The sequence below is a fragment of the Rana temporaria genome, chromosome 5, assembly GCF_905171775.1.
Source record: "Rana temporaria chromosome 5, aRanTem1.1, whole genome shotgun sequence".
NCBI classification, from domain to species: domain Eukaryota; kingdom Metazoa; phylum Chordata; class Amphibia; order Anura; family Ranidae; genus Rana; species Rana temporaria.
The window spans coordinates 253,707,426-253,735,371 of NC_053493.1; the positions used below are offsets into that span (position 1 = coordinate 253,707,426).

Sequence of the window (27,946 nt, forward strand, 5' to 3'; positions counted from 1 at the left end):
ACTGACAGGTCGGACAAGAGGTACAGTATCTCTTTACCTCTGCTTTCAGACCTGGCCAGTAAAACCGGTCGGTGATCCGTGCCTCCGTTTTTTCAACTCCCAGGTGTCCCCCTAACACATCGTTATGGGCCAGGTCCAGAACCTTTCGTCTATATTGTTGGGGTACCAACAATTGCTCTACCACATTTTCTCTCTCCTTGGTAACCCGATACAGCAACTCATTATATATTGCAAAGTGTGGCCACCTCTCATTCGCACCTGGCTCTTGGGGAACCCCATTTACTACTACCACTTGTTCCCGTGCATGGGCCAAAGTGGGGTCCTGCATCTGAGCAGTCCCAAATGCCCCATGGGGAACACCCAAATCCGGCAGCGCAGGGGTAGAGGCCACTTCCTCATCCTCTTCCCCCAGCATTACCTGAAGTGGGAAAGGCTCCTCCCCCTTAGTGTTTTGGTAGGTCTGTGGACCACATATCTTGACATCCTCAATAGTATCAACACTACTTTCATCACCATTAACCCAATCATTAGCATTTTCCCCATCTGGGTCCACATTAACGTTTGGCAGTTCAGGGTTATCCCTCTCAGCAGCAGGAACAGGGGGGCTAGTTTCTCCCCAGTCTCTGAACTGTTCTCCTTGTTCCCACAGTTTTGTAAACAATGGACAGTCTCGTCCTATTATAACATCATGCACCAAGTTCTTTATCACCCCCACCTCTTGAGTAACAGTGCCACATGCTGAGGAGATAGACAACGTGATGAGCGGGTACTCTCTAGTGTCCCCGTGAATGCATACCACCCGTAAAGTTTTTCTTACCGGACCGATCTTCCCAATCACTCTAGGATGAACCAGGGTTACCATGCTTCCAGAGTCCAACAAAGCCCGGGCAGGGAGGTGGTTCACTTGGACTTCACACTCAAACTTTTCCTCATCCAGGTCGAGGTGTGTGGTGCACACTTTGTGGGCACAAAAAGACCCCCTCCGAAGAACCCCGCATTCCATGGGCTCCTCTTGCAGTGGGCAGTGTGCCCGGGTATGACCCCAGGAATGACATCGCCAACATTGTACATCCCCTCCTCTCCGAACAGGAACAGAACGCTGCGAAGGTACCGGGAGTGTCTCTTGGCCTTCCGGGGTGTTTGTCCCAGGGCTCCTTGGAACATCCTTTCGAAGGGCAGCAGTTGGTCGAACAGGCCGTGGCAGACTAGGCCCTATGCGCTTGGTAGGTCCGAGCAGGTCCTCCACCACTGTATATCGTTCCACCATCTCAACAAGGAGGTTTGCTGTTTTGGGGTCTCCATGGCTGACCCACCGTTGGAGGTCATCTGGCAGGGACCTCAGGTATCGGTCCAGCACGACCCGCTCCACAATTTGGGGGCCAGACAACACCTCAGGCTGCAGCCATTTTTTTACTAGTTGCACCAGGTCATGCATTTGAGACCGGGGTGGCCGATCTGGACGATATTTCCATTGGTGTACACGTTGGGCCCGAACGGCCGTAGTCACCCCCAGACGAGCCAGAATTTCTGCCTTTAGCTTTTGATAATCTTTAGCATCATCTGGTGGCAGGTCAAAGTAGGCTTTTTGAGGATCTCCAGTGAGAAAAGGAGCAATGAGGCCGGCCCATTGGTCCTGAGACCATCCTTCTCTCTCCGCTGTCCTCTCAAACGTAGCAAGAAATGCCTCTACATCATCGCTCAGGGACAACTTCTGTAGAAAATGGCTTGCCCTCACAGTCACCTGGTTGCCAGGGGCAACAGCCGCTTGTTCCCGAACCTGAGACAGCTGCTGCACTGCTTCCTTTAAAGCAGTCACCTGAGCCTGCATAACCCCTTGCTGCGTCGCTTGCTGGGCCGCCAACAGGCGAGTATTTTCTTGCTGCAGAGCCAGCGCCTCTTTGTGGTAAGTTTGTTGTGCCTCCAGCTGGGCTGCTAAGCGCTGATTAGCTTCCTCATTGCGAGTCTGCGCTTGCATGTTAGCCAAGGTCAGCTGTTTAATTAGCTCCTCCATTGCTTCAACTTTCAATGTTTGTGCAGCTTTAACCCAGGACATAAATTCAATGTACTGTCTCTTTAAATGTCAGTTCAATATAAAGTCCAATGCAAAAAGAAAAAAAGTTTTTTTTTTTTTCTCTTCTTATGCCTGTTATTCTGTCCTGCCCGCATTCGAGCACCAGTGTAATGTTTGGGGGACCAGCTTGATCGCAGGACACAGGCTTTTTAAATCAAAACTAAGGTTTATTAAACTTAAATGGCTTAGCAGCAGCAAAAACAAACAGTCTCACCGACTTGTACAGCTCAGAACTGCTATCGCAGTTAAATAGTCCTTGCAGGTAAGTCCTTCAGTAGCAGGCTTTCAGGCAACACACTGCCAAGTCCTTTCACAGCTTTTCATAGCTTCCACAGCTTTCCTTATCCACCATTCACCGTGCATAGACTCTCCTACACTCCTTCCCTCTCACCTGCACTTCCTGTCTGCTTTAAACTACTTCCTTACACAGGTGCGTTAACCCTTTCCATTCCCTTAAAGGCACCACAGTCCAAACAGAGGGGAAATATAACGTCCTTCCAGGACCCAGCCATGGCGTCCTGTACAATATATATATATATATATATATATATATATATATATATATATATATAGTGATTATGTATTGACTATGTATTCACTTTGATTTATTGTATTCATCATTGTTTCCTTTACAGGATCCTGTTTATCACTTTATTTAGCGCAGTTTTTTTGTATTTATTCCTGTTTTTGTGTCATATAACACTTATGCCGCGTACACACGGTCGTTTTTTGTGATGAAAAAAAACGACATTTTTAAAAACGTAATTTAAAATGACCGTGTGTGGGGAAAACGTCGTTTTATGTCTTCTGAAAAACGTAAAAAAAAAAATTCGAACATGCTTCAATTTTTTATGTCGTTTTTCAAAACGTCGTTTTACCCACACACAATCATTTTAAATGACACAAAAAACGACGTTTTGAAAAACGACATAAAAAATTGAAGCATGTTCGAATTTTTTTTTGGTCGTTTTTCAGACGAAGTTTTTAAACCCGCGCATGTTTAGAAGCAAGTTATGACGCAAGCTTGAATGGAACAGAGTGCCGCCGTACGTGCTGAACGTAACCGCCCTTTGCTAGAGCATTTTGAAAAAACAATGGTGTGTAGGCAACGTCGTTTTTTTAAATGAAGTTCGAAAAACGTCGGTTTGTTTCATGATAAAAAACTTTGTTTTATTTAATCACAAAAAACGACTGTGTGTACGCGGCATTATAGTTGCTTGCTGGTTTTCACTCTGTTGGATAAGCGCAGTATAGAACCATATTTAGGAGGTAACATAACATGTTCCAGAACCCTCCTATCACCCTTTTATTATCCACCTTCCCCATGGCAGCAGGTAGGGGTTCTTTTTCCACGCAGCCACTGTCATGTTTAAAATCATCTTCATCCAAACAGCCACATCATTCACTCACAGAGATCTGTAAATGAATACACTACAAGCCCCATCTACCTCAAGCAGATAGCTTGCAGTTCTCAATAGACTATGAGTGCGCTGATCAGTGCACTCATAGTCCATTCACTCTTCCTCCAGCTATCTAACTGAAAGCCCATACAGAGGTACAGTCAGAAATATGGAGGGAGAATGTGTAGGAGCCTAATACTGCACCCTTAATCCCCTGATCGCCTAGCATGCTCCTGTAAGAAAAAATAATAAATGAAAATTTTTTTCTGTAACAATGTGTCTATTTATTATATATATATTTTTAAAGTGAACTTATTCTTTAAAAAAACATTCACATAAAAGGATGACAACAAACTGCCTCTGTCCAGGAGGTGTATATGACATCACTGTGCCTCACCACTGCCTCCTCAGTGCTGGACACTTAAAATCCAGCAGAAATACATTGCAGCTAATTACAGTAGTTCATTATTTGGGGATTTAAAACGTTGATGGTATTTTTAAGATTTTGACATCCTTTAATGCCTACTAAAAATGATTACTTAGAAACACTTTGTGCTACCAGTATTGGCTGTGTTTAATTTAGGGACCTATGGTTGATTCTACCTTTTTTCATCATGTGCTTGAAAAATCGGTCTGGCATCCTGATATATCATGTCTGTGTGTATTGAAGTTATTATACGATGCTTTCCACTCCATGGGCCAAATTCTCAAAAGAGATACGCAGACTTAACTCCATTTTTCTAATTTTACACGGCGCGTATATTTGCGCGCGATCGTCAAAACGACTTAAGCAAAGATTTCCGTATTTTCAGCCGTACTTAAATTAGTTACGCCTGCGCATTCCCGGGCGCAAATTACGCTAGGCTCGCCGCTGTTTTTGATAGGCAAAGATGCAAATGAGGGAGTTAGGGCGATTCTCAGAATTAAGTGTGTGTGCCGTATTTTCCGCCCTGTGCGCACCTGTTAGTTTTTCTGACTAAATTTCCACATTATAAAACCAGCCCTAATTTTACACATGCTGTGGAAGGGTTTGCAGAAGGGAGTTACAGCTCTAGTTGTGAAGTTTGTTGCTGAAAAATGCCAGGACCAGCAATGATTTTGACGGCACTTGCTGCCTTACAGGCACAAAGGAGGAGGAGGGCACAGAGGAGGAGGATGAGGGCACAGGCGCGTGTTTATCGGCCACGTCGTGATATTTGGCAAATGCCAGTTTATGAGGTCATTGGCAACTACCGATTTGATAGGGAGGCCATCCTGGAGATTACCCAACTCCTTCATGAGGATCTAATCGCCCCAACCCTACGTTCCCATGCCCTGACACCTCTGGAAAAAGTTATGGCAACACTGCATTTTCTAGCGAGTGGCTCCTTCCAGCGAGCATCTGGAGGTGTGGCTGGGATGGTGCAGTCCACCATGAGTAAATGCCTACATCAGGTGGTCCCTGCCATACTGCGGCGCATGAGCCATCAGTTTGTCATGCCCACCCAGGAGGACCAGCGTGTGCAAGCCATGACAGACTTCTACAATATTGCTGGCTTTCCTAAGATCATTGGTGCGATTGACTGCACCCATGTGGCACTCCAGCCCCCCCATGAAACTGAACACCTGTTCAGAAACAGAAAAGGGTGGCATTCCATCAACGTCCAGATGATTGTAGATGCCCATGGCCTCATCTGGCACGTTTGTGCCAAGTTTCCAGGGTCGTGCCACGACAGTTTTATTCTACGGCAGACCAAGATCTACCAAGACTTGGAGATGAACGTTTATGGAGACAGCTGGCTGATTGGTGAGTGACATTGGTGTCAGGTATGCCCCCCCCATGATGGAGACATCACAAGGGGCACATGCATGACTAATATCCTCCTGTCTTTTCCCTTACAGGTGACTCAGGATATGCATTGGGACCCCACCTGATGACCCCCTTTAGAAACCCCCAAACACCCGGACAAAGAAAATACAATGAGGTGCACGTCCAGACCCGGGCTATAGTTGAGCGGACTTTTGGCATGCTAAAGTCACGATTCCGATGCCTGGACAAGACTGGGGGTACACTATTATATTCCCCAGACTTTGTGTGCAAAATTATTGGTGCATGTTGCATACTGCACAATTTTGCATTAAGAAAGGGCATGCATGTGGACATATCTCCTGACCTGACCCCCCACCCAGGCACCCCCCCCCCCCCCAAACCCCTCTACCCGGTCTGCTGAGGCCCAGGCAATCAGGAGACAACTGTCTGAAGGCATCTTTGCCCAGTAAATGCATCCTAATACAATTTTTGTTTTTGATTTGCCAAGACCAAATCACAGAGATTATGTGACCTTTAAATCTTTATTTTGTTAAATAAATGCACATTACTTATATGCCAAACAGAATGTTTATTTTGATTTACAAAACGCACATTAATTATCTCACAATGAGAATGCATGAATGCACGTCACTGTGGTCCCTAGCACAGACACATCACATGCACATAGAATTGGATTAGATCCAAGTACCCCCCCCCCTTTGGTACTTGGGAGCAGTAACGCCCCGCCACGGCTCCAATTATGTCACTGTGCATTCATACACCATTCAGGAACCTAGGATGACTTCTCCCTGGTCCTGGGGATCCCTACTCCACCAAAACTGAGGGTGACACCCTTATGTTTTCAGGAATGCCATCCCCCCACATTCACACATCATTCACACACATAGACCAAATCATAAGTACAGTGTAAAAAAATAAAATAAAAGTACCCCTGCAAATTAGGGATGTTGCCGAGTGCTCCTTCTGGGCTGCCCACGGGCACGGGCACGGTCACGGGGACGGGCACGGGGACGGCCACGGGGACGGCCACGGCCAACTGGGGGATCTTCACGGGGGGGGGTCTGTGCAGGGGAGGGAGTATTTTCAGGGGGGGGGGAATGTGCAGGGGAGGGAGTATTCTCAGGGGGGGGGGACTGTGCAGGGGAGGGAGTATTTTGAGGGCGGGGGGACTGTACAGGGGAGGAAGCAGCCTCCCCTGGTGTCTGTCCTCCTGCTGGCCTTCCCTCCAAGGCAACGGCTATCCTTGTTAGACAGGAAGTTATGGCAGCCGTATTGGCCTGCACAGCCCGGGTATTGGCCTGCACAGCCTGGGTGAGGGCAGTCACCTCCTGGGCCACACCTGTTGTGGCGTTCCTCATGTCCCACAAACAGGTGATGACCCCCACGGAGTTGGTGGCCACGTCACCCAGTGACTCCCTCATTGCACCCAGGCTGCGCTCCACCTTGGTCATTGTTTTTTGGATCGCAGACAGACTGCGGGTCTGCCGGACATTGTCCCTCAACAGACTGACCGGCAGACGCACCAACCCCCCCCTGTTTTCAGGGGTCGGCATCCTACTTGCCCCTGAGGCTTGTGGCCTTGGAGGAGGAGTTGGAGTGAGCCATGGGTGCTGCTGCATGTTGGAGGAGGGTTGGAAGGGGCGACCCATGATGGTGGCCTGACTTCTGGGCGCCTGTGGGGTTCCCTCAGGGGATGATTCAAAGGTCATATCTTGGCCCATCATTATTTCCTGCCCAATCAGAATATTGTCATCTTCCTCCCCCTCATCCTCCTCCCACTCAACATCCAAATTAGGGGAGTTGTGGGCACTCCCCTCCCATGGCGAATCCTGCCCTTCTTGTGACTCTGCATGAGCCTGTCTTGGGGGTGGTGCAGCAGCCTGCCCTGATGGGCCAGCAACCTCCTGACCTGATGGGCCAGCAAACTCCTGACCTGATGGGGCTGCCACCTCCTGGGCTGATGGGGCTGCCACCTCCTGGGCTGATGGGGCTGCCACCTCCTGGGCTGATGGGGCTGCCACCTCCTGGGCTGATGGGGCTGCCACCTCCTGGGCTGATGGGGCTGCCACCTCCTGGGCTGATGGGGCTGCCACCTCCTGGCCATCTGGGGAGGACACAAAACAATCACAGGTTGTTGTATCCACAAACTTGACACATCTTCCCTTCCCCCACCCACACATGCTAATCACCAGATAGAAATTCAAAAAAATTACCTGTCCTCATAAGAGGATCATTGTCAAAGCCAGGCAGGCCCACCACCTGCTGTGGGTGGAAACACTGGGCCACTGCCCATTCCTCCTCACTCATCCTGACTGGGCAGGGTCCCCCTCCTCCAGTGCCCCTGGTATGGGCATGCAGCGTTGCCAGCTTGTTCCGGGACACGCTCCTCAAGTCATTTATTTTTTTTTGAACTCCAGCGATGGTCCTGGTCTCCCCCCCCCCGCCGCATTGATCCGATCGGTGATCTTTTGAAGGATCTCCTTCCTCCTGGCCGGGGTGGTGGTGTGGCTCTCAGGGCCATGGAGAAATCGCCCAAATTTAAGGACGCCCTGAGCAAGTATATGCTTCTCTGCCGGTGAAAAATTTAGCTTCCTGCGCTTGGGAGCCATGACAGACAACACCCAGCAACAGGGAACTCAGCCAACAAACAAACAACAATACACACACACACCAAAGAAAATACAAACAAGCCAAAATAAAAAATAGACAGACAGCTACTATTAATTCAAAAACAAACAGGCAAAAAAGAAAAACAAAAAATATAAACAAAACCCAAAAAAAACTATTAGTAAAAACAAACAGGCAAACAATCAAAACAAAAAACAAATTAGCAAAAACAAACACCAACTATACCCTCCAACTCCACAAACACTTTTCTCACAAAACAATCTTACCAACAAACACTGACAAACGTTCAAAGCAGAAGCAACTTGCTTTAGGAAGGGAACACAGGGAAATACTTTTGCAATTGAAGTGTGTTTGACTGGGGCTATTTAGCCACAGGGCGATCTTCAAACTAAGTACGCTTGGCCTTTTACCTATCTCACTGATTGCGCTGACCAAAGTTCTGCACATGCGCATTGAGGTCCAGATTCGTGCGCGCATGCGCAGTACGGCCGGCACTTCATTTGCATGGGGTCACGGCTCATTACAATGAAGCACGCCCACTTCAATCCCACTTGCCATAACCACGCCTTAGGCATTGAAACTTAAGTTAAGGATGGCGCAGTTTTGAGCGCAAATGCACTGAGAATACGGTAGTTACGACACCAACTTAGGGCGCCCTAACTTAAATGACATAAGTTAGATAATCCTAAATTTACACATGGTTTTGAGAATTTGGCCCCATATTCTTTTAGGGCCAAATTCTCAAAACCATGTGTAAATTTAGGATTATCTAACTTATGTCATTTAAGTTAGGGCGCCCTAAGTTGGTGTCGTAACTACCGTATTCTCAGTGCATTTGCGCTCAAAACTGCGCCATCCTTAACTTAAGTTTCAATGCCTAAGGCGTGGTTATGGCAAGTGGGATTGAAGTGGGCGTGCTTCATTGTAATGAGCCGTGACCCCATGCAAATGAAGTGCCGGCCGTACTGCGCATGCGCGCACGAATCTGGACCTCAATGCGCATGTGCAGAACTTTGGTCAGCGCAATCAGTGAGATAGGTAAAAGGCCAAGCGTACTTAGTTTGAAGATCGCCCTGTGGCTAAATAGCCCCAGTCAAACACACTTCAATTGCAAAAGTATTTCCCTGTGTTCCCTTCCTAAAGCAAGTTGCTTCTGCTTTGAACGTTTGTCAGTGTTTGTTGGTAAGATTGTTTTGTGAGAAAAGTGTTTGTGGAGTTGGAGGGTATAGTTGGTGTTTGTTTTTGCTAATTTGTTTTTTGTTTTGATTGTTTGCCTGTTTGTTTTTACTAATAGTTTTTTTTGGGTTTTGTTTATATTTTTTGTTTTTCTTTTTTGCCTGTTTGTTTTTGAATTAATAGTAGCTGTCTGTCTATTTTTTATTTTGGCTTGTTTGTATTTTCTTTGGTGTGTGTGTGTATTGTTGTTTGTTTGTTGGCTGAGTTCCCTGTTGCTGGGTGTTGTCTGTCATGGCTCCCAAGCGCAGGAAGCTAAATTTTTCACCGGCAGAGAAGCATATACTTGCTCAGGGCGTCCTTAAATTTGGGCGATTTCTCCATGGCCCTGAGAGCCACACCACCACCCGGCCAGGAGGAAGGAGATCCTTCAAAAGATCACCGATCGGATCAATGCGGCGGGGGGGGGGGAGACCAGGACCATCGCTGGAGTTCAAAAAAAAATAAATGACTTGAGGAGCGTGTCCCGGAACAAGCTGGCAACGCTGCATGCCCATACCAGGGGCACTGGAGGAGGGGGACCCTGCCCAGTCAGGATGAGTGAGGAGGAATGGGCAGTGGCCCAGTGTTTCCACCCACAGCAGGTGGTGGGCCTGCCTGGCTTTGACAATGATCCTCTTATGAGGACAGGTAATTTTTTTGAATTTCTATCTGGTGATTAGCATGTGTGGGTGGGGGAAGGGAAGATGTGTCAAGTTTGTGGATACAACAACCTGTGATTGTTTTGTGTCCTCCCCAGATGGCCAGGAGGTGGCAGCCCCATCAGCCCAGGAGGTGGCAGCCCCATCAGCCCAGGAGGTGGCAGCCCCATCAGCCCAGGAGGTGGCAGCCCCATCAGCCCAGGAGGTGGCAGCCCCATCAGCCCAGGAGGTGGCAGCCCCATCAGCCCAGGAGGTGGCAGCCCCATCAGCCCAGGAGGTGGCAGCCCCATCAGGTCAGGAGTTTGCTGGCCCATCAGGTCAGGAGGTTGCTGGCCCATCAGGGCAGGCTGCTGCACCACCCCCAAGACAGGCTCATGCAGAGTCACAAGAAGGGCAGGATTCGCCATGGGAGGGGAGTGCCCACAACTCCCCTAATTTGGATGTTGAGTGGGAGGAGGATGAGGGGGAGGAAGATGACAATATTCTGATTGGGCAGGAAATAATGATGGGCCAAGATATGACCTTTGAATCATCCCCTGAGGGAACCCCACAGGCGCCCAGAAGTCAGGCCACCATCATGGGTCGCCCCTTCCAACCCTCCTCCAACATGCAGCAGCACCCATGGCTCACTCCAACTCCTCCTCCAAGGCCACAAGCCTCAGGGGCAAGTAGGATGCCGACCCCTGAAAACAGGGGGGGGTTGGTGCGTCTGCCGGTCAGTCTGTTGAGGGACAATGTCCGGCAGACCCGCAGTCTGTCTGCGATCCAAAAAACAATGACCAAGGTGGAGCGCAGCCTGGGTGCAATGAGGGAGTCACTGGGTGACGTGGCCACCAACTCCGTGGGGGTCATCACCTGTTTGTGGGACATGAGGAACGCCACAACAGGTGTGGCCCAGGAGGTGACTGCCCTCACCCAGGCTGTGCAGGCCAATACCCGGGCTGTGCAGGCCAATACGGCTGCCATAACTTCCTGTCTAACAAGGATAGCCGTTGCCTTGGAGGGAAGGCCAGCAGGAGGACAGACACCAGGGGAGGCTGCTTCCTCCCCTGTACAGTCCCCCCGCCCTCAAAATACTCCCTCCCCTGCACAGTCCCCCCCCCCTGAGAATACTCCCTCCCCTGCACATCCCCCCCCCCCTGAAAATACTCCCTCCCCTGCACAGACCCCCCCCCCGTGAAGATCCCCCAGTTGGCCGTGGCCGTCCCCGTGGCCGTCCCCGTGCCCGTCCCCGTGACCGTGCCCGTGCCCGTGGGCAGCCCAGAAGGAGCACTCGGCAACATCCCTAATTTGCAGGGGTACTTTTATTTTATTTTTTTACACTGTACTTATGATTTGGTCTATGTGTGTGAATGATGTGTGAATGTGGGGGGATGGCATTCCTGAAAACATAAGGGTGTCACCCTCAGTTTTGGTGGAGTAGGGATCCCCAGGACCAGGGAGAAGTCATCCTAGGTTCCTGAATGGTGTATGAATGCACAGTGACATAATTGGAGCCGTGGCGGGGCGTTACTGCTCCCAAGTACCAAAGGGGGGGGGGGGTACTTGGATCTAATCCAATTCTATGTGCATGTGATGTGTCTGTGCTAGGGACCACAGTGACGTGCATTCATGCATTCTCATTGTGAGATAATTAATGTGCGTTTTGTAAATCAAAATAAACATTCTGTTTGGCATATAAGTAATGTGCATTTATTTAACAAAATAAAGATTTAAAGGTCACATAATCTCTGTGATTTGGTCTTGGCAAATCAAAAACAAAAATTGTATTAGGATGCATTTACTGGGCAAAGATGCCTTCAGACAGTTGTCTCCTGATTGCCTGGGCCTCAGCAGACCGGGTAGAGGGGTTTGGGGGGGGGGGGTTGCCTGGGTGGGGGGTCAGGTCAGGAGATATGTCCACATGCATGCCCTTTCTTAATGCAAAATTGTGCAGTATGCAACATGCACCAATAATTTTGCACACAAAGTCTGGGGAATATAATAGTGTACCCCCAGTCTTGTCCAGGCATCGGAATCGTGACTTTAGCATGCCAAAAGTCCGCTCAACTATAGCCCGGGTCTGGACGTGCACCTCATTGTATTTTCTTTGTCCGGGTGTTTGGGGGTTTCTAAAGGGGGTCATCAGGTGGGGTCCCAATGCATATCCTGAGTCACCTGTAAGGGAAAAGACAGGAGGATATTAGTCATGCATGTGCCCCTTGTGATGTCTCCATCATGGGGGGGGCATACCTGACACCAATGTCACTCACCAATCAGCCAGCTGTCTCCATAAACGTTCATCTCCAAGTCTTGGTAGATCTTGGTCTGCCGTAGAATAAAACTGTCGTGGCACGACCCTGGAAACTTGGCACAAACGTGCCAGATGAGGCCATGGGCATCTACAATCATCTGGACGTTGATGGAATGCCACCCTTTTCTGTTTCTGAACAGGTGTTCAGTTTCATGGGGGGGCTGGAGTGCCACATGGGTGCAGTCAATCGCACCAATGATCTTAGGAAAGCCAGCAATATTGTAGAAGTCTGTCATGGCTTGCACACGCTGGTCCTCCTGGGTGGGCATGACAAACTGATGGCTCATGCGCCGCAGTATGGCAGGGACCACCTGATGTAGGCATTTACTCATGGTGGACTGCACCATCCCAGCCACACCTCCAGATGCTCGCTGGAAGGAGCCACTCGCTAGAAAATGCAGTGTTGCCATAACTTTTTCCAGAGGTGTCAGGGCATGGGAACGTAGGGTTGGGGCGATTAGATCCTCATGAAGGAGTTGGGTAATCTCCAGGATGGCCTCCCTATCAAATCGGTAGTTGCCAATGACCTCATAAACTGGCATTTGCCAAATATCACGACGTGGCCGATAAACACGCGCCTGTGCCCTCATCCTCCTCCTCTGTGCCCTCCTCCTCCTTTGTGCCTGTAAGGCAGCAAGTGCCGTCAAAATCATTGCTGGTCCTGGCATTTTTCAGCAACAAACTTCACAACTAGAGCTGTAACTCCCTTCTGCAAACCCTTCCACAGCATGTGTAAAATTAGGGCTGGTTTTATAATGTGGAAATTTAGTCAGAAAAACTAACAGGTGCGCACAGGGCGGAAAATACGGCACACACACTTAATTCTGAGAATCGCCCTAACTCCCTCATTTGCATCTTTGCCTATCAAAAACAGCGGCGAGCCTAGCGTAATTTGCGCCCGGGAATGCGCAGGCGTAACTAATTTAAGTACGGCTGAAAATACGGAAATCTTTGCTTAAGTCGTTTTGACGATCGCGCGCAAATATACGCGCCGTGTAAAATTAGAAAAATGGAGTTAAGTCTGCGTATCTCTTTTGAGAATTTGGCCCTTAATTCTTAAGAAAACAAGAACACATAGAGACGTTCACCACAACAAAATGGAAAAAAGCAGCTGTGGAGCTTTTTTCTTTGCTGACGCCAACAAACATACTCATCTTTATGCAATCACCACATGAGAAGGCCCTGATTATGGCCCATGGCCCAGAACATTACACAGGATTCTGGAACCTTTAGCACACAGTATCACAAATAAATGTGGGTATGTATTGTGGGGTTTGAAATATTGCAGGATTTACAATGTGAGAGATGCTTTTTTCTGCCAATAAGATGGCCAACAAAATTTTACAAATAATATGGCCTTCAGTAATCTTTCCAGGATTATTTTTCTTCTCCCTTTGCATTAATAAGTATTTTTCAGTCGTTTTCTGGTGCCCTATTATTAGACAATAAATTCAAGACTTTCTCAAGTACACACACTTGTTATAATGTAAATTCATAGGACAGGTTTGGATTACAAATACTATAAACAGCTAAACACACAGGTGAAAATACATAAAAATATATTTTTCAATTGGTATTTACATCTACTTTAACGGTTGCAGGCATGGGTTTAAAATAGATGTAAACTCGAAAGCAGCCCATAGATCCCCCATCCACACATTCAAGATTGAGAGAGAGTCCCTCTCCTTGTTCTATAGTATTTTGAAAGCAGGGAGACTTCCACACCATCAGAATACACTGATCATTGATGCCAGCTATAGCTGTCGGTGCTGATCTAGCGCCAAAACAGGGCAGTTGTACAGAAGTCGGTCAGTAGATCAACGATGAAGAAAGAGCAATATTTAGGATTTGCGACTTGGATGCATTTCATTTAAAGTTACTAAGATGACCAAAACATGTGAATTTCCCTACAATATTCTGCAGGCTAATGGAGGGTTGCATAATAAATAGTAAAAGATTGTTAGCAAAAAGGGCCAGTTTATGTGAAGTAGAGCCGACCTGGATGACCTTATTGTAGTCATTAGACCTCAGGGCCACTGCCAAATGCTCCATTACTAGAACATATAGCAAGAGGGAAGGGGGACAACTCTAATGAGTCCCATTAAAGAAAGGGAAGGAATCAGACAGTATCCTATTTGTCTTTATTCTGTCAGAAGGATTATGGTAGAGGGCCGTGATCTTATGGATAAGGGTATCTCCAGGACCAACCTGGCACAGGGAGGATTCTAAGAAGTGCCAAATGACCCTATCAAAAGCCTGCTCTGCATCCACAGAAAGAAGTCACATAGGAAGGCACTTGATGTGAGCATAATTGATGATACCTACAACTCTAGAAGTGTTATTTCTCACCTTCCTAGACTTCACAAAGCTGACCTGGTAGCCATGGATTAAAGATGGGAGGTGAGGTTGGAGACGGTTTGCTATTAACTTGACAAATATTTCCGTGTCAATGTTAATGAGCAAAATTGGCCTAAAGCTCCCACAGTTCGTCTGGTCTTTGCAGGGTTTGTGCATGAGTAATCTGGGCTTACAGAATTTGCCGGGAGAATGGGCAACTTGGGGATATTGCGTTAAAGGTCTTAAGTAATATAGGAGACAATAGGTCTCAAAATACTGTACCTTATAAAAATCGGTCAGAGTAACCGTCCAGTCCCTGGCTCTTATTAATAGGGAGGATATCACAGAGGACAATTCATCTTCAGAGAATGGGGAGTCTAGTTTCTTAATTGTTTCTGCAGATAGAGTGGGAAGGGTCGTCTCTTCAATGTTCACTTTAATATGAGCCTGAAGTTGGTCCTGGGGGAGATTAGCGAAATTTCCCCTTGATGTTATTGAATGCATTGATTCAACCGACGTGTGAGCCAAGCTATGGCCCTCCAGTTGTTCAGGAACTACAATTCCCATCCTGCCTAGTCATGTCTGTGAATGTCAGAGTTTTACAATGCCTCAAGGGATGTGTAGCTTAGCAACAGCTGGAGGGCTGTAGTTTGGAGATCTCTGCTTTAAGGGGTATCTGGGGCAGCAATATTAAGTCAATATTAAGTCTCTACAGAAAGCACAATTGCTTTGGAGATATTTCCTAGGTAAGTAGGGTCATTAAAAAGGTTATTGTTTAAGCACCACGAGCTACAATGCAGCATTCGGTCAGGCAGGTCGATAGTCATGTATCCGGGTGCATGGAGGATAACAAGATGAAGCTGATGTCTGCCGATTGGGAGCAGTAAAGAAGGTTAGGTGAGATAAAAATGTAGTCAAGTCTGCTATATGTCCCATGAAGCGCTGAAAATAAACTGTAGTCTCTACCCTAAGGATTGAGTAATCACCAAATGTCACAGAGGCGGGTGTTGTGTAATGACTTTCTGAGATGTTTGGTGGTGTTATATAAGAGAGAGGACTTATTAGTTGAGGAGTCAAAGATAGAATCTAATACAATGTTCAGATCACCTCACCACAATAAGGCTCCCAGCAGCAAAATTTTGTAGGCGAGATAAAGTAGTCAATCCAAAGGACACGTGGCCCTGATTAAGGAAATACAAGTTAGCTATAGTGTAGATAGAATTATAAAGGGAAAGCTTGACCAACAACAGTCTTCCCATGTCATCACCTTGGGTTTCAAGAATGGTACATGGTAATTTTTTATGAATGGCTATGGATACAACCCGGGTTTTGGCTAGGGGGTTGAGGCAATGCATCTATTGAGTGTAATATTTGTTACGAAAAGTAAGAAGGTATGGACCTTTAAAATGGGTTTCTTGTAAAAGCATTATATCTATCCATTGCTTGTAGACATGATACATTGAGCGCTTCTATGGGGTACACTTTTTTAATACAATACTTGTTTTCATCTTTTGTTGTATCTCAGTGTCAAATTTGACTGTAAAAGTGGAAATGCACCTTAAGAGAGAAAAACATTTTGTTATAATCAATGCTACCTCATCTCATGTGACAGTAAGCGACGCTTGCAGGATATAAGAGGGAGCAAAATTGTATAATATAAGGCCAGCCTTTGGGCTGGAAGTCCACTTTAAATAAATATATTATGGTTGCATTGTCACCAAAAACAAATTTGCTATATACACAATCGATTTTGAATGATGAGTCCATAATTAAATTTTCGATAATGAAACTCTAGAAACAACAGTAGAAATTTAGTGCAAAATGTCTGAGTGTGAATTACAGATTAGACAGTTGCTTTTTGTTTGATAAAAAAAGCTAAATTAAGTGTTTTCTGATAGGAGTTTATTTTTGAACTGCATTGATCAGACAACCCCTGGCAATGGAAGAATGATGTGGTCATGCAGGAAGATGACTGAATCACTCGAAAAAGATGTGGCATTGACATAGACTGCAATAATGGAAAATGTCTGTGCGGATGAGCTCCAAAGATTATTTGCTATAATTGGTTGTTAGGTGTAATGTTTAAGTATAAATAGCTACCTATTTACAACTGCCTACTTTGAGTGCTATTGCAAAGTTTATTTGTTTTAATATAAAAATATACTATGGTTTTATTAGCAATTATTTTTAAAATGCCTTTTCATCATTATTCATCTCATTCTGAATAATTTTCCATTATTTTTTGTCATCTGTGAGCTCATTAAAATATTTTAATAAGATGCCAGCATCCAGGGATACAGTATAATATAAATCAACTGACCCTTAGGAGAAAAGATGCAGTAGCTGAGGACAGAGGTGTAGAAATAACAATGCAATCATACTAGGCACAGTTGTCTTTCTCTGTGCCCAAGTATGATTACCCCCTCCCCATACTTAAGCTGGATTCAGGCCCCCTTACATCATCAGCTCGATGAGTGCCCTGTGATTTATGAGAGTTCTGTGCTTGAACACTGTTAGCGATCACACCTTGCCAGAGTCCAACTGAACTGTACCCCAGGCCACCTCTTCCAACAGGTCCAAAGCACTGCACGCTGAACTGGTATGGAGTATGGAGTAATCAAACTACATAAGTGAACTGGTGTAACAGCAATGGTGAACGGAGTGAACCACAACTGAGGTTAGCAAGGATTTCAATGCGATTCTCTATGCGACAACTCAGTACTAGGCCCCAGGCGTCACTCCTCGCAACAGCAGTTTGGGGGATCTATACATCATCTCTGTGTCACATAAAGAAAGGTGTTGAGCTACTAAGCATGGGTGCAATACAACATGCGACCAAGGCTTAGCGTTTAAAATTATAGTTCAAGGACAATATCCCAATACACCACTACATGCAGGTGATTATCAGTAAGGGACCCCCGGCCTCACTCCTAGCAACAGGAGTTTGGGTGTTCTCTACATCATATCAACCTTAACATGCAGAGATGTATTTAGGTCACTAGGGGAGATGCTATGAATTAGCATCAACCCCTAGCATAGAAAAGTTAGAGCGAACATATTCAACAATTAGGACAAGGCCTATGAGTATTTTATACTTCTGTCAAGCACGTACTAAAATGTATTTGTAGCAACAAATAATAACCACTTAAAGACCTCAGGTGTTTTTCAGATTTGGTGTTTGCAAGACTAAAACAGTTTTTTCTGCTAGAAAATTACTTAAAACCCCCAAACATTATATATTTTTTTTTTCTAACACCCTAGAGAATAAAATGGCGGTCATCGCAATACTTTTTGTCACACCGTATTTGCGCAGCAGTCTTACAAGCGCACTTTTTTTGGAAAAAAATCACTTTTTTGAATTAAAAAATAAGACAACAATAAATTTGGCCCAATTTTTTTATATATTGTGAAAGATAATGTTACGCCGAGTAAAATGATACCCAACATGTCACGCTTTAAAATTGCGCCCGCTCGTGGCATGGTGTCAAACTTTTACCCTTAAAAATCTAGATAGGCGACGTTTAAAAAATTCTATAAGTATAGCTCTAGGGCTATAATTATTGCTCTCGCTCTAACGATCGCGGCGATACCTCACTTGTGTGATTTGAACACCGTTTTCATATGCGGGCGCTACTCGAGTATGCGTTCGCTTCTGCGCGCGAGCTCGTCAGGACGGGGCGCTTTAAAAATTTTTTTTTTTTGTTTTCTTATTTAATTTTATTGATTTTATTATTTTTTACACTAAAATATAAAAAAAAAAAAAAATGATCACTTTTATTCCTATTACAAGGAATGTAAACATCCCTTGTAATAGAAAAAAGCATGACAGGTCCTCTTAAATATGAGATCTGGGGTCAAAAAGACCTCAGATCTCATATTTAGGCTTAAATGCAAAAAAAAAAAAAAAAAAAGGAAAATTTGTCATTTAAAAAAATGACAGAAAAAAAATTGTCTCTTTAAGAGGCTGGGCGGGACTGACGTTTTGACGTCACTTCCGCCCAGCAGAGCTATGAGGACGGGTGGGGGCCATCTTCCCCTCACTCAAGTCCTCACTCTCCAGGCGGCAGCATCGGATCTCCTCCGCCGCTACCGACGGCTCTGGTAAGCGGCGGAGGGCGCGGAAAAGCGGCGGGAGGGGGGGGGCCCCTCTCCCGCCACCGATAAGGCGATCTCGCGGCGAATCCGCCGCGGAGACCGCCGTTATTGTTTACACGGCCGCCCGCTGAAAACATGGATATCTCAGTTGTGGCAGCAGCTGCTGCCGTTACTGAGATATCCATGTTTAAAAAGAGGACGTATATATACAGTGGGGGGTCTGGAAGTGGTTAATTGCATATGAGAGGCAATATAGCTCAGGTAGTTTGAGAGTGCATATAGTAACTAAGAGCTGTAGTTTAACTATAGTTATATATGAGAGGCAAATGTAGCTCAGGTACTTATACATATGGTAATTAGGAGCTATAGTAATAACTATTAGTTATACATAAGAGGTGAATATAGCTCAGGGTATTTGAGTACAGATATGCCTTTATCATATTCCTTAGCAGAGAGTCCTATACACAACAGTATCCTAGATGTTGAGCAGTAGAAGTTATCATAGAGAACAGCAATTGTATAGCTGGTATATATGTAGCAGGTATTGCTATAAAACTACAAGTTACAGAAATGTAACTTATCTGTTTTGCAGACTTCAGTATAGGTACTAGGGATCCTGTGGTGAAGGATGTTCAGCAAGGCCTCAAGGTTGTAGTAAGTGCAACAGCACTAAAGGAGTAGTTGATACCAGGAGCGGTGTTGTCCAGGGATTGCTGGGAGCTGTAGTACCTCTGTAGAGTTAATAGTGGATGCCTTCAAAGCCTAGAAAGGCTGGTAGCTTGGGCGGCTACAGCCGACAATAATAGAACGAGGACTGTTTGAAATGTGAGTGCCTTTATAGGCAGTGAACAGTCACATGCAGGTGCAGTGCAGAAGCACTGAATTAGGTAACCGTCGTGATACGGCGCACTTCCACGTTCCATGCTGGAGCGCATCACGGCGCCGGGCGATGATGTCTTCGCGTGAGCGCCGTATGCGTTCCAGCATGGAACGCATTACGGCGCTGAAAGAACCCGCCATAGAGAAAACAGGCAGCCCAGCGGCACCTGTTAAAGGAAGAACAGACAGCGAAGGTAGCGGCTGTTACAGTACCCCCCTCTTAAGAGATACCCTCTGGGGATCTCAAGTCGAGGTCCAACAGGGCAAGGGGTTTTCCCCCCCCAAAAAAAATGTATCCCCCTTTAGGAAAACCAACAAGGGGCAAGAAAAGCATAATAGTCTGTTCAAAGACAGCACTTCTGGAGCATGGCGTGAAAAAATAAGCTCTAAATCTTGCAAGTAGTCATCCGACGTATTTCTGATGTTGCAAAAGATTGAGCTGAGTAATAAAATATGTCTTCAAGACACCTCAAAATCTTTTGAGAAATTATTCAGAAGGCTTTGAACAACTTCTGGAGCATTGCACAGTCCCAATGTCCATTCCTTCCTTAAAAGGGGGTAGATTCAATTCTTGAGGTATAAGGACATACTGTAGTTGCGAAAAACTGTTGACAGGAATTCAGGATTGGATCCTCTTTTTCTAGGTAGGTATTTGCCCAAGCACGGGCTTCACCCTTTAAATAGCATATGAGAATGAGCACCTTAATCCTATCATTGGGGAAAGTGCGAGGACAGAGTTCAAACATTAATTTACACGCATTAATGAACTCTCTATAGGTCTTTCGATCACCGGTAAAAGGTGCAGGTGGATTGACCTTGGGTTCAGGGGGAAAGCGTGGCACAATGGGATTTTGTGCAACTAAATCTTGCAATGCTTGATGGAATGCTATTCATAACAAATTACTTACATCTTTTAACTTATAATTAAATAAATAATTAATTAAATAAATAATATACTGTTGTGTGGATTTTAATGGCCGCGGCCTTTATTATAGGTTATTCAAAATATAAATTTTAACCGTCAACATATCATAAAATGTATTAAATTAATTGTCTTCAATAACTTACAAGACAAATATACATATGGTCTAGCTATTAAAGCTCAAACCATAATAATCAATAACACAAAAGTCCCTTTTCAGAGAAAAGGACAAACCTCATAACTGAGCCGCGACAGGGAGGGAGGGAGGGACGCTGCTTCTCTAGAAATTCCAAACGAACTGCACTAACTGACGCATTTTCTTTTCTTTTATAGGTCTGGATCTCTGCTGATTGGACCATTTGGATCCCAATAACTGACCAATAATAGTAAGTTATTTTCAAACCTTTATGCAAATTAGCTAGCTATTTCTATGACAGCATTCCATGTGTGATGATTGGGGACATTGTATGCCCCTCCCCTCACATTTATGGAATGCTATTCATAACAAATTACTTACATCTTTTAACTTATAATTAAATAAATAATTAATTAAATAAATAATATACTGTTGTGTGGATTTTAATGGCCGCGGCCTTTATTATAGGTTATTCAAAATATAAATTTTAACCGTCAACATATCATAAAATGTATTAAATTAATTGTCTTCAATAACTTACAAGACAAATATACATATGGTCTAGCTATTAAAGCTCAAACCATAATAATCAATAACACAAAAGTCCCACCAGCCGATCTTATGGACCATAAGAACGGCACCCCAACCGGCCCACAGCCATTTCCACACAGGATTGTAAATTTAAATTAAAAATATCTAGGGCAACATCCGAAAGATGGATTCCGTCAGGGCGATAAAAACCTTGTACACCGCCCTCCAAATCCACATGCCGAAATGATAACCCATTAATTGAAGGCATAAATTTCGAGACAGCCCTATTAACATTTTTCCTAACTTTCTCAAACTTATTAAACTGCGTAGAAAACCACAACAAACGAGGGATGATCTCAGAATACACTAAAACACAGTTAGGCAACACAGAATGGATGCTCAAAAAATCACCTTTTATATGAGCAATAATATCCAGTGTCCTGTGTCGACCAAGATCATTCCCCGCCAAATGTAAAACAATAATATCTGGCACTGGCCAACGCAAGTAAAGAGAGGATAATATCTTGCGCAGATTAAACCAGGATAAACCCTTCTGCCCATACCAATATAATTTAACAGTAGTAGGTGATAAAGTAAGATTGGTACCATAACACCTGTAGTCAGCTCTCTTATGGGCCCAATAGATAAATGAATGGCCGACGATCCACGCCACCAATGCAGAACCTGAAATCAAACAGAAGCATCAGCACGAATGTAATTACTATAACAATTAGATGACCACCTACCAATATTTTTAATAGCAGAGACGTCAAGACCTATACTAGCAGCAGCAGTAGCAGCCCCAATACGGAAGGAATGTGAAGAAATTGGAAGGTGACCTAAACGCAAATGAAGCAAGCATTTCTTTAAGACCGCACCAAACTGAAAACTAGTCAACGGTGTGGAATCAATATGGAGAAGGAACTGAGAACCACCGGCAGGCCGCAAAAGCATATATTGTTCCACCAAAGTAACTGCACAAACAGAGTCATCAAAATGTCTGTAAATCGTGATCCATCGACCCTTACCAAATTGATCCGTTTTACTCCGTTGTAAAAATAAACGCAAGACTCCAGGCTGAATAAGCACGGCAGAAGCCGGCATACCAGAGCCCGAGTATTTATTATTGGGCACCAGCTCAGAAATCCTAAAAGCACCATAAAAACACAGGCAAAAGGCAAGCCTAAACAGCAGTGCCTCAAAAGACGAAAAACAAACATTGCTAGTCGCAGCACACAACTGTCTCAACAATCCAAAATTAATCGGCAACCTCTTATCAGTCGACACATGTTTCCTACGGTAACCCCTCAGAGCCATCTTAACAGCAAAGAAACTATTGCAAGGGGCATTGCCCGACAATTTTTGAAAAAAGGAAATGCCAGCTAAAACTTTCACAATCTTAGAATAAGAACAACCCTTACTCATCAAAGCATCCAGAAAAGAGAAAATCAAATCCTCCTGGTCACGCGAAGCAGAGACATCCAAGGAGCCTAAATAACTCGTCCATAAGTCCCACGCAGCTATATAACTCGCTCGCGTGGACGGGGCTAAAGAATTATATAATGCAGCTAAGACAGGGCTCAGACTATGGACCAAAGATGTGGAGGACAAGAAAGGCCAAATTCGTCTGCATCTGGAACCAATTCCCGAAACTTCTGTACCTGTTGGCGAGATAATGAATCAGCGATGGAATTACTGAAACCCGGTATATACTTCGCCTTCAACCAAACATTCAATCGAAGACACTGAAGGACTAAAAAGCGAAGAACGGCAATAACAGGAATTGATTTAGACACCAAACAATTGATCGCAAACACCACACCTTTGTTATCCGAATGCAATAAAATTCTCTGATTCTTAAACTGATCCCCCCATAGCTCAAGGGCGACCACCACAGGAAACAACTCTAAAAGGACAATGTTGGAAACCAACCCCCGATCAACCCAGGAGGAAGGCCACAAACCAGCCGACCAATGACCATGCCAAAAAGCACCATAACCAAATGAACCAGCCGAATCAGTATACAAATTCAATGCTGGGGCAGAGCAAAAAGGGGATTGCCAAATAGCACAACCATTAAAAGTAACTAAAAAAGACCGCCACATGAGCAAATCATCGCGAACTTCAGCTGTAATCCGTACAAAATGTCTCGGAGACTTGACACCAGATATAGCCCTATAAAGGCGCCTAGAAAAAACCCTACCCATAGGCATAATCCTGGCCGCAAATGCCAACAATCCTAATAAAGACTGAATGGTCCGTAGCTGAACCTTCCTTTTAGACAGAATAATATCCAACAACAACCTGATCTTCACAATCTTTTCTCCAGGAAGCCTGAATTCCTTCGCAACAGTATCAATTTGTATGCCCAAAAATTCCAAACACGTGGTCGGGGAGACCGACTTCTCAGGGGCCAACGGGACACCAAAAGATGAACAAATCATTTTAAACTCAGAAAAAATATATAAACAATCCAGAGAACCCGCCTTGCCAATGAATAAGAAGTCATCAAGATAATGCACGCAACTGTTAGAACCCGCACGATGACCAACAACCCAATTTAGAAAAGTTGAAAACATCTCAAAATAACAACAAGACAAGGCGCATCCCATCGGCAAACACTTATCAAAATAGAACTGTCCATCAAAAAAGAAACCCAAAGAATTGAAAGCCGACGGCCGTATAGGCAACAACCGAAACGCGGACTTGATGTCAGCTTTAGCTAACAACGCACCATCACCCGCCGAGCGAATCAGAACCAAGGCATCCTCAAAAGAAGAATAGGTAACCGAACACATATCAGAATCAATCTCATCGTTCAAAGACAAACCAAACGGGAAAGACAAATGCTGAATCATTCTAAAAGAACCAGGCTCTTTTTTTGGAATAACACCTAGAGGGGAAACTCTAAAATCGGCAAAAGGAGGTCTATCGAAAGGACCGGCAACTCTACCTTCTTCAATTTCCTGCACGATCTTCCTTCTCACCACCTCCTTATGCATATCAACAGAAGCCAAATTATCAAATATGACACAGCCAGATCCAGTAAAAGAAGGCAAAAGAAAACCATAACAAAAACCTTCAATTAGTGTGTCTGCACTCTTGCGATCCGGGTACTGTAGTAGCCACGGCAACATGTTTAACAGACTCACCGGCGAAACCGCTTTTAAGAAAAGGCTCTTTGGAATGAGTCCCCGGATAACTTGTCTTCTTGAAGCAACGAAAAGCAGGGTGTGATCCAGCACAATGAGCACATTCGTGCTTGTACTTACAATTAGCAAGCCATTTACATTGAGACTCATTAAAATTAAAACAAAGACCCTTGCGAAACTGTCCCGTGGAAGGCACGGCAGGCTTAACAACTTGTCTCTGTGGTAACAGCAAGTTCAACCATAACCCCACATCTTTCATACCCCATTTCAAACTGTTATGAACCGCAAGCTTCTGCCTAAATGATTCGTCATAGAAGTACCACGATAGACCAGGAAAGTTCTTATAAGCTTCCAGAATTATTTCCACGTGCTGAAAAAGGCCACTGCACAACTCTGGGCGACGTTCTCCTAAAACACCAGCAAATATACTAAAGGCTTGAAGCCAATTATTAAAGTTTCTTGCAACCACTTTACGTCTATCATCATCAAATTTATCATCCCCATCCTTTTTTAACCTGTTATCCTTCATTGAAGGAAGCAAAGAGAGTAAATCTATATAATCTCCTTTCCATATCTTCTCTTTTATTGATAAATTTAAATGAAAACCCAATGGCGATAGCTCGCACGAAAGCACCTCTTTCAAATGCGATTCAGGTATACCAGAAGAGGGTGTAATAACAGGCATAGACTGTAACCTAGGCGACGACAATGCTACATCATGCACAACAGGCGAATGTACTGAAGTATTTAAATTATCTTTCCAAACAGATGCAAGCCCAGATTGATCAACATTAGTAACAGGTAACAAAGGTGTAGGCAACAGCTTGGAAAATAAATTGTGCATAGCAGAAGCGAAGTCATTTAACAAAGAGGCAGTATTGTGCTCACCTCCAGAAACACCAGGCTGCGATGCAGGAATGCTGGCAACAGGAACGGACACTACTGGCAGAGCTGCAGCTGATCCAGACTGTGTATTTTCGGTTGTCATGGGAACCACCTGAGCAGCTGACATGTCCTGTAACGAAATTTCAGCAACTACAGGGTTAACACTAACACTGCCAGAAAAACCGGTAACCCCATGCCCCGCTCTACTAACCGCATCCGCAGACACCGTTGAAAGCATAGGGTTCACCCCTGTTATAAGCGGGCGAGCGCCCGGTCTCTTGTCTGTCTTCTTAGTCTTTTTTCCCCCTCTCGGTTCAATACGAGGAGGCGGCGGAGAATTGAATCTCCCGGGCCTCTTACGCTGCCTCTTCGACGTCACTTCCGCGCGGACTGCGCACGCGACGTCATCGGAAACCGGCGAATAGCAGCCGACATCTCGCTCCCCACCAAATGACGCGGGATGAGTCACGGGGACAGCCAAAGGGTGTTGATAGGCGGAAGCGTCGTCACAACCGGAAGCCGGAAACGCTGACTGAAGGCATACACCATCACGGAGGGAACCAGGGGAAGAGACCGGAGCGGTAGAAGTGGACGGAACTGAACCGGAAAGAGAGGACAAAACCGGAGGTAAACCGCTAGATGATGTAGAAGGCGGTAATGACAGACACCATTGCAGCCACTGTTCCCCTTCTTCGGTACCGGCCCGCTCCAAAACCTGGCGCAGCAAAGACTCCATAATAGCAAAACGTGAACGCTGCTTCTCTAGAAATTCCAAACGAACTGCACTAACTGACGCATTTTCTTTTCTTTTATAGGTCTGGATCTCTGCTGATTGGACCATTTGGATCCCAATAACTGACCAATAATAGTAAGTTATTTTCAAACCTTTATGCAAATTAGCTAGCTATTTCTATGACAGCATTCCATGTGTGATGATTGGGGACATTGTATGCCCCTCCCCTCACATTTATTCTCCAACTGCAACGTATGTACAGTTTGAGCGAGAGCGTCTACCATCTGAGTAAGGGTGACAATTTGGTTTGCAAGCTTCGCTGGGTTCATTCAGTACTAGGCCCCAGGCATCACTCCTCGCAACAGGAGTTTGGGGGATCTATACATCATCTCTGAGTTGTCACATAGAGAATTGCATTGAAATGCTTGCATTCGAAGTTCTGGTTCACTCCCGTTCCCCAGTGCTGTTACAACTGGACACTAGATTAGTTCTCTTTTTTAGAGTTTGGTTTTCTTTTTTTTTACCTGGTGATCTATCCAGTAATGCTATTTTTCAAATTTCTTAACAGACTAAGGCTGGCCATAAATTATTTGAATCTCAGCCGGTTCAATACAAATAAGCAAGATTGAACCATGTATGGGAAGGCTGAATGTACGAAGTTGATTGAGCAATCAACTTGGGTACAACCAGCCTGCCAGATTTTACATGCAATTTTAGTTAGCGGCTGGCATAGACACTAGCAATAGTCATCGTCTTCTCCTGGCGGGGATGGCTTCCCCTACCCGCCTCCTGCCGGAAGAATACAATGGGGGAGGGATTCACCTGTCAACACTGTCTGTGTTGATGAGGAAATAAAGTGATTTTCTTTCATGCAACCCATGATTACAGGAAAGATATTTGCTCTGTGTATGGCCAGCATAAGCTGTCTAGCAATTCGAGGATTGAGACAAACCACTTATCACTGACAGTGGCGCTTACAATGTTTGACTTTTATTAATTTCAAAAGAAAAAAAAAAATTTTTTTTTGTAACTACTTAAACAGTATTAGCTGGAGTTAGGCTTTAATTAAAGAGGTTGTAAAGGTTCCTTTTTTTTTTAAATAACAAACTTATCATACTTACCTCCACTGTTCAGCTCGTTTTGCACAGAGTGGCCCCGATCCTCGTCTCCTCCCCGCAAGAGCTAACCCCCTTCTGGGAAGCACTCTCCCAAGGGGGTTAGATTGTGGGCCATAGCCGCCAACTGTATCGCTCGAGCCCGCCCCCATTGATTTGATTAACAGCAGTGGGAGCCAATGACTGCGCTGCTATCAATCATCCAATGAATGAGCTGAGAAGAGCCGAGAAGCCCAGTCAAGAAGCCAGCGCATTCACAATGTGGGACTTTCGAGGGCTCAGGTAAGTAAACGGGGGGCTGGGGGGGCTGCTAATCATCTGATGTTTTTTCACCTTAATGCATAGAATGCATTAAGGTGAAAAAACATGTACCTTTACAACCCCTTTCATTTACTAGTCCATTTTACACTACCCTCTCGAGACCCTAATACAGGAAGTGTGTAACTGGCTAGATGACCTAGTAAAAAAATAAATAGAAAAAAGCCTAAAAACAGAGAACTAAAGTAGCCACCATATCTAAGGATTGCAAGCTGCAATATATTATTTGGAGTCTAGGTATGCTTTAAAACACATCATGTTCTTGTTCTGTTGATAGACAAGTTGGACTCAAAATACAATTTAGACCCCACCAAAAAATTATTCGGACGTGGTCTAATTTTCTTAAAACTGAACTTACATTAGCGCAACTTAAGGTTGTAATTATTATATTTAAATATGCTTCCTGGTACAATATGACCAAATAAAGGTCACCCTAGATAAATTAGATGTACTCTAATCCCCAAAGACGTGTTGGTCTGTTGGGAATATTGAAATCTTAGTGAGCTCTTCATAGTAAGGATAGATCCCTAGGATATTGTGATACCTCACCCTACTTTGATATTAACAATATATAACGTGGGGAGTAGTTTAGAATGTTTCAGGCAGTTTTTTTTTTGTAGTAAATTGTAAAAAGAAAAATTGGATTGTTCAAAAGTTTACTCATTCATAGAATCAAAATACTTTCAGATATTCTGACCCACTGTAATGTTCCATGATCTGCTTATCTTGTATATCATACTACAATTGATATAAATAGCTATAGTCTG

The 27,946-nt window shown here is 44.8% G+C and overlaps 1 protein-coding gene across 1 annotated transcript; it reads right to left on the bottom strand.

The window, feature by feature from the left end:
- Window positions 1-20,351: 20,351 nt before the first annotated feature.
- LOC120940724 lies at window positions 20,352-25,972 on the bottom strand. Its single transcript, XM_040353733.1, has 2 exons — window positions 25,017-25,972; window positions 20,352-21,660 (listed from the first exon to the last, which is right to left on the bottom strand). The coding sequence occupies exons 1-2, from the start codon at window positions 25,852-25,854 to the stop codon at window positions 21,065-21,067; spliced, it is 1,434 nt and encodes a 477-aa protein (XP_040209667.1). The 5' UTR covers window positions 25,855-25,972; the 3' UTR covers window positions 20,352-21,064.
- Between the last annotated feature and the right edge of the window lie 1,974 nt (window positions 25,973-27,946).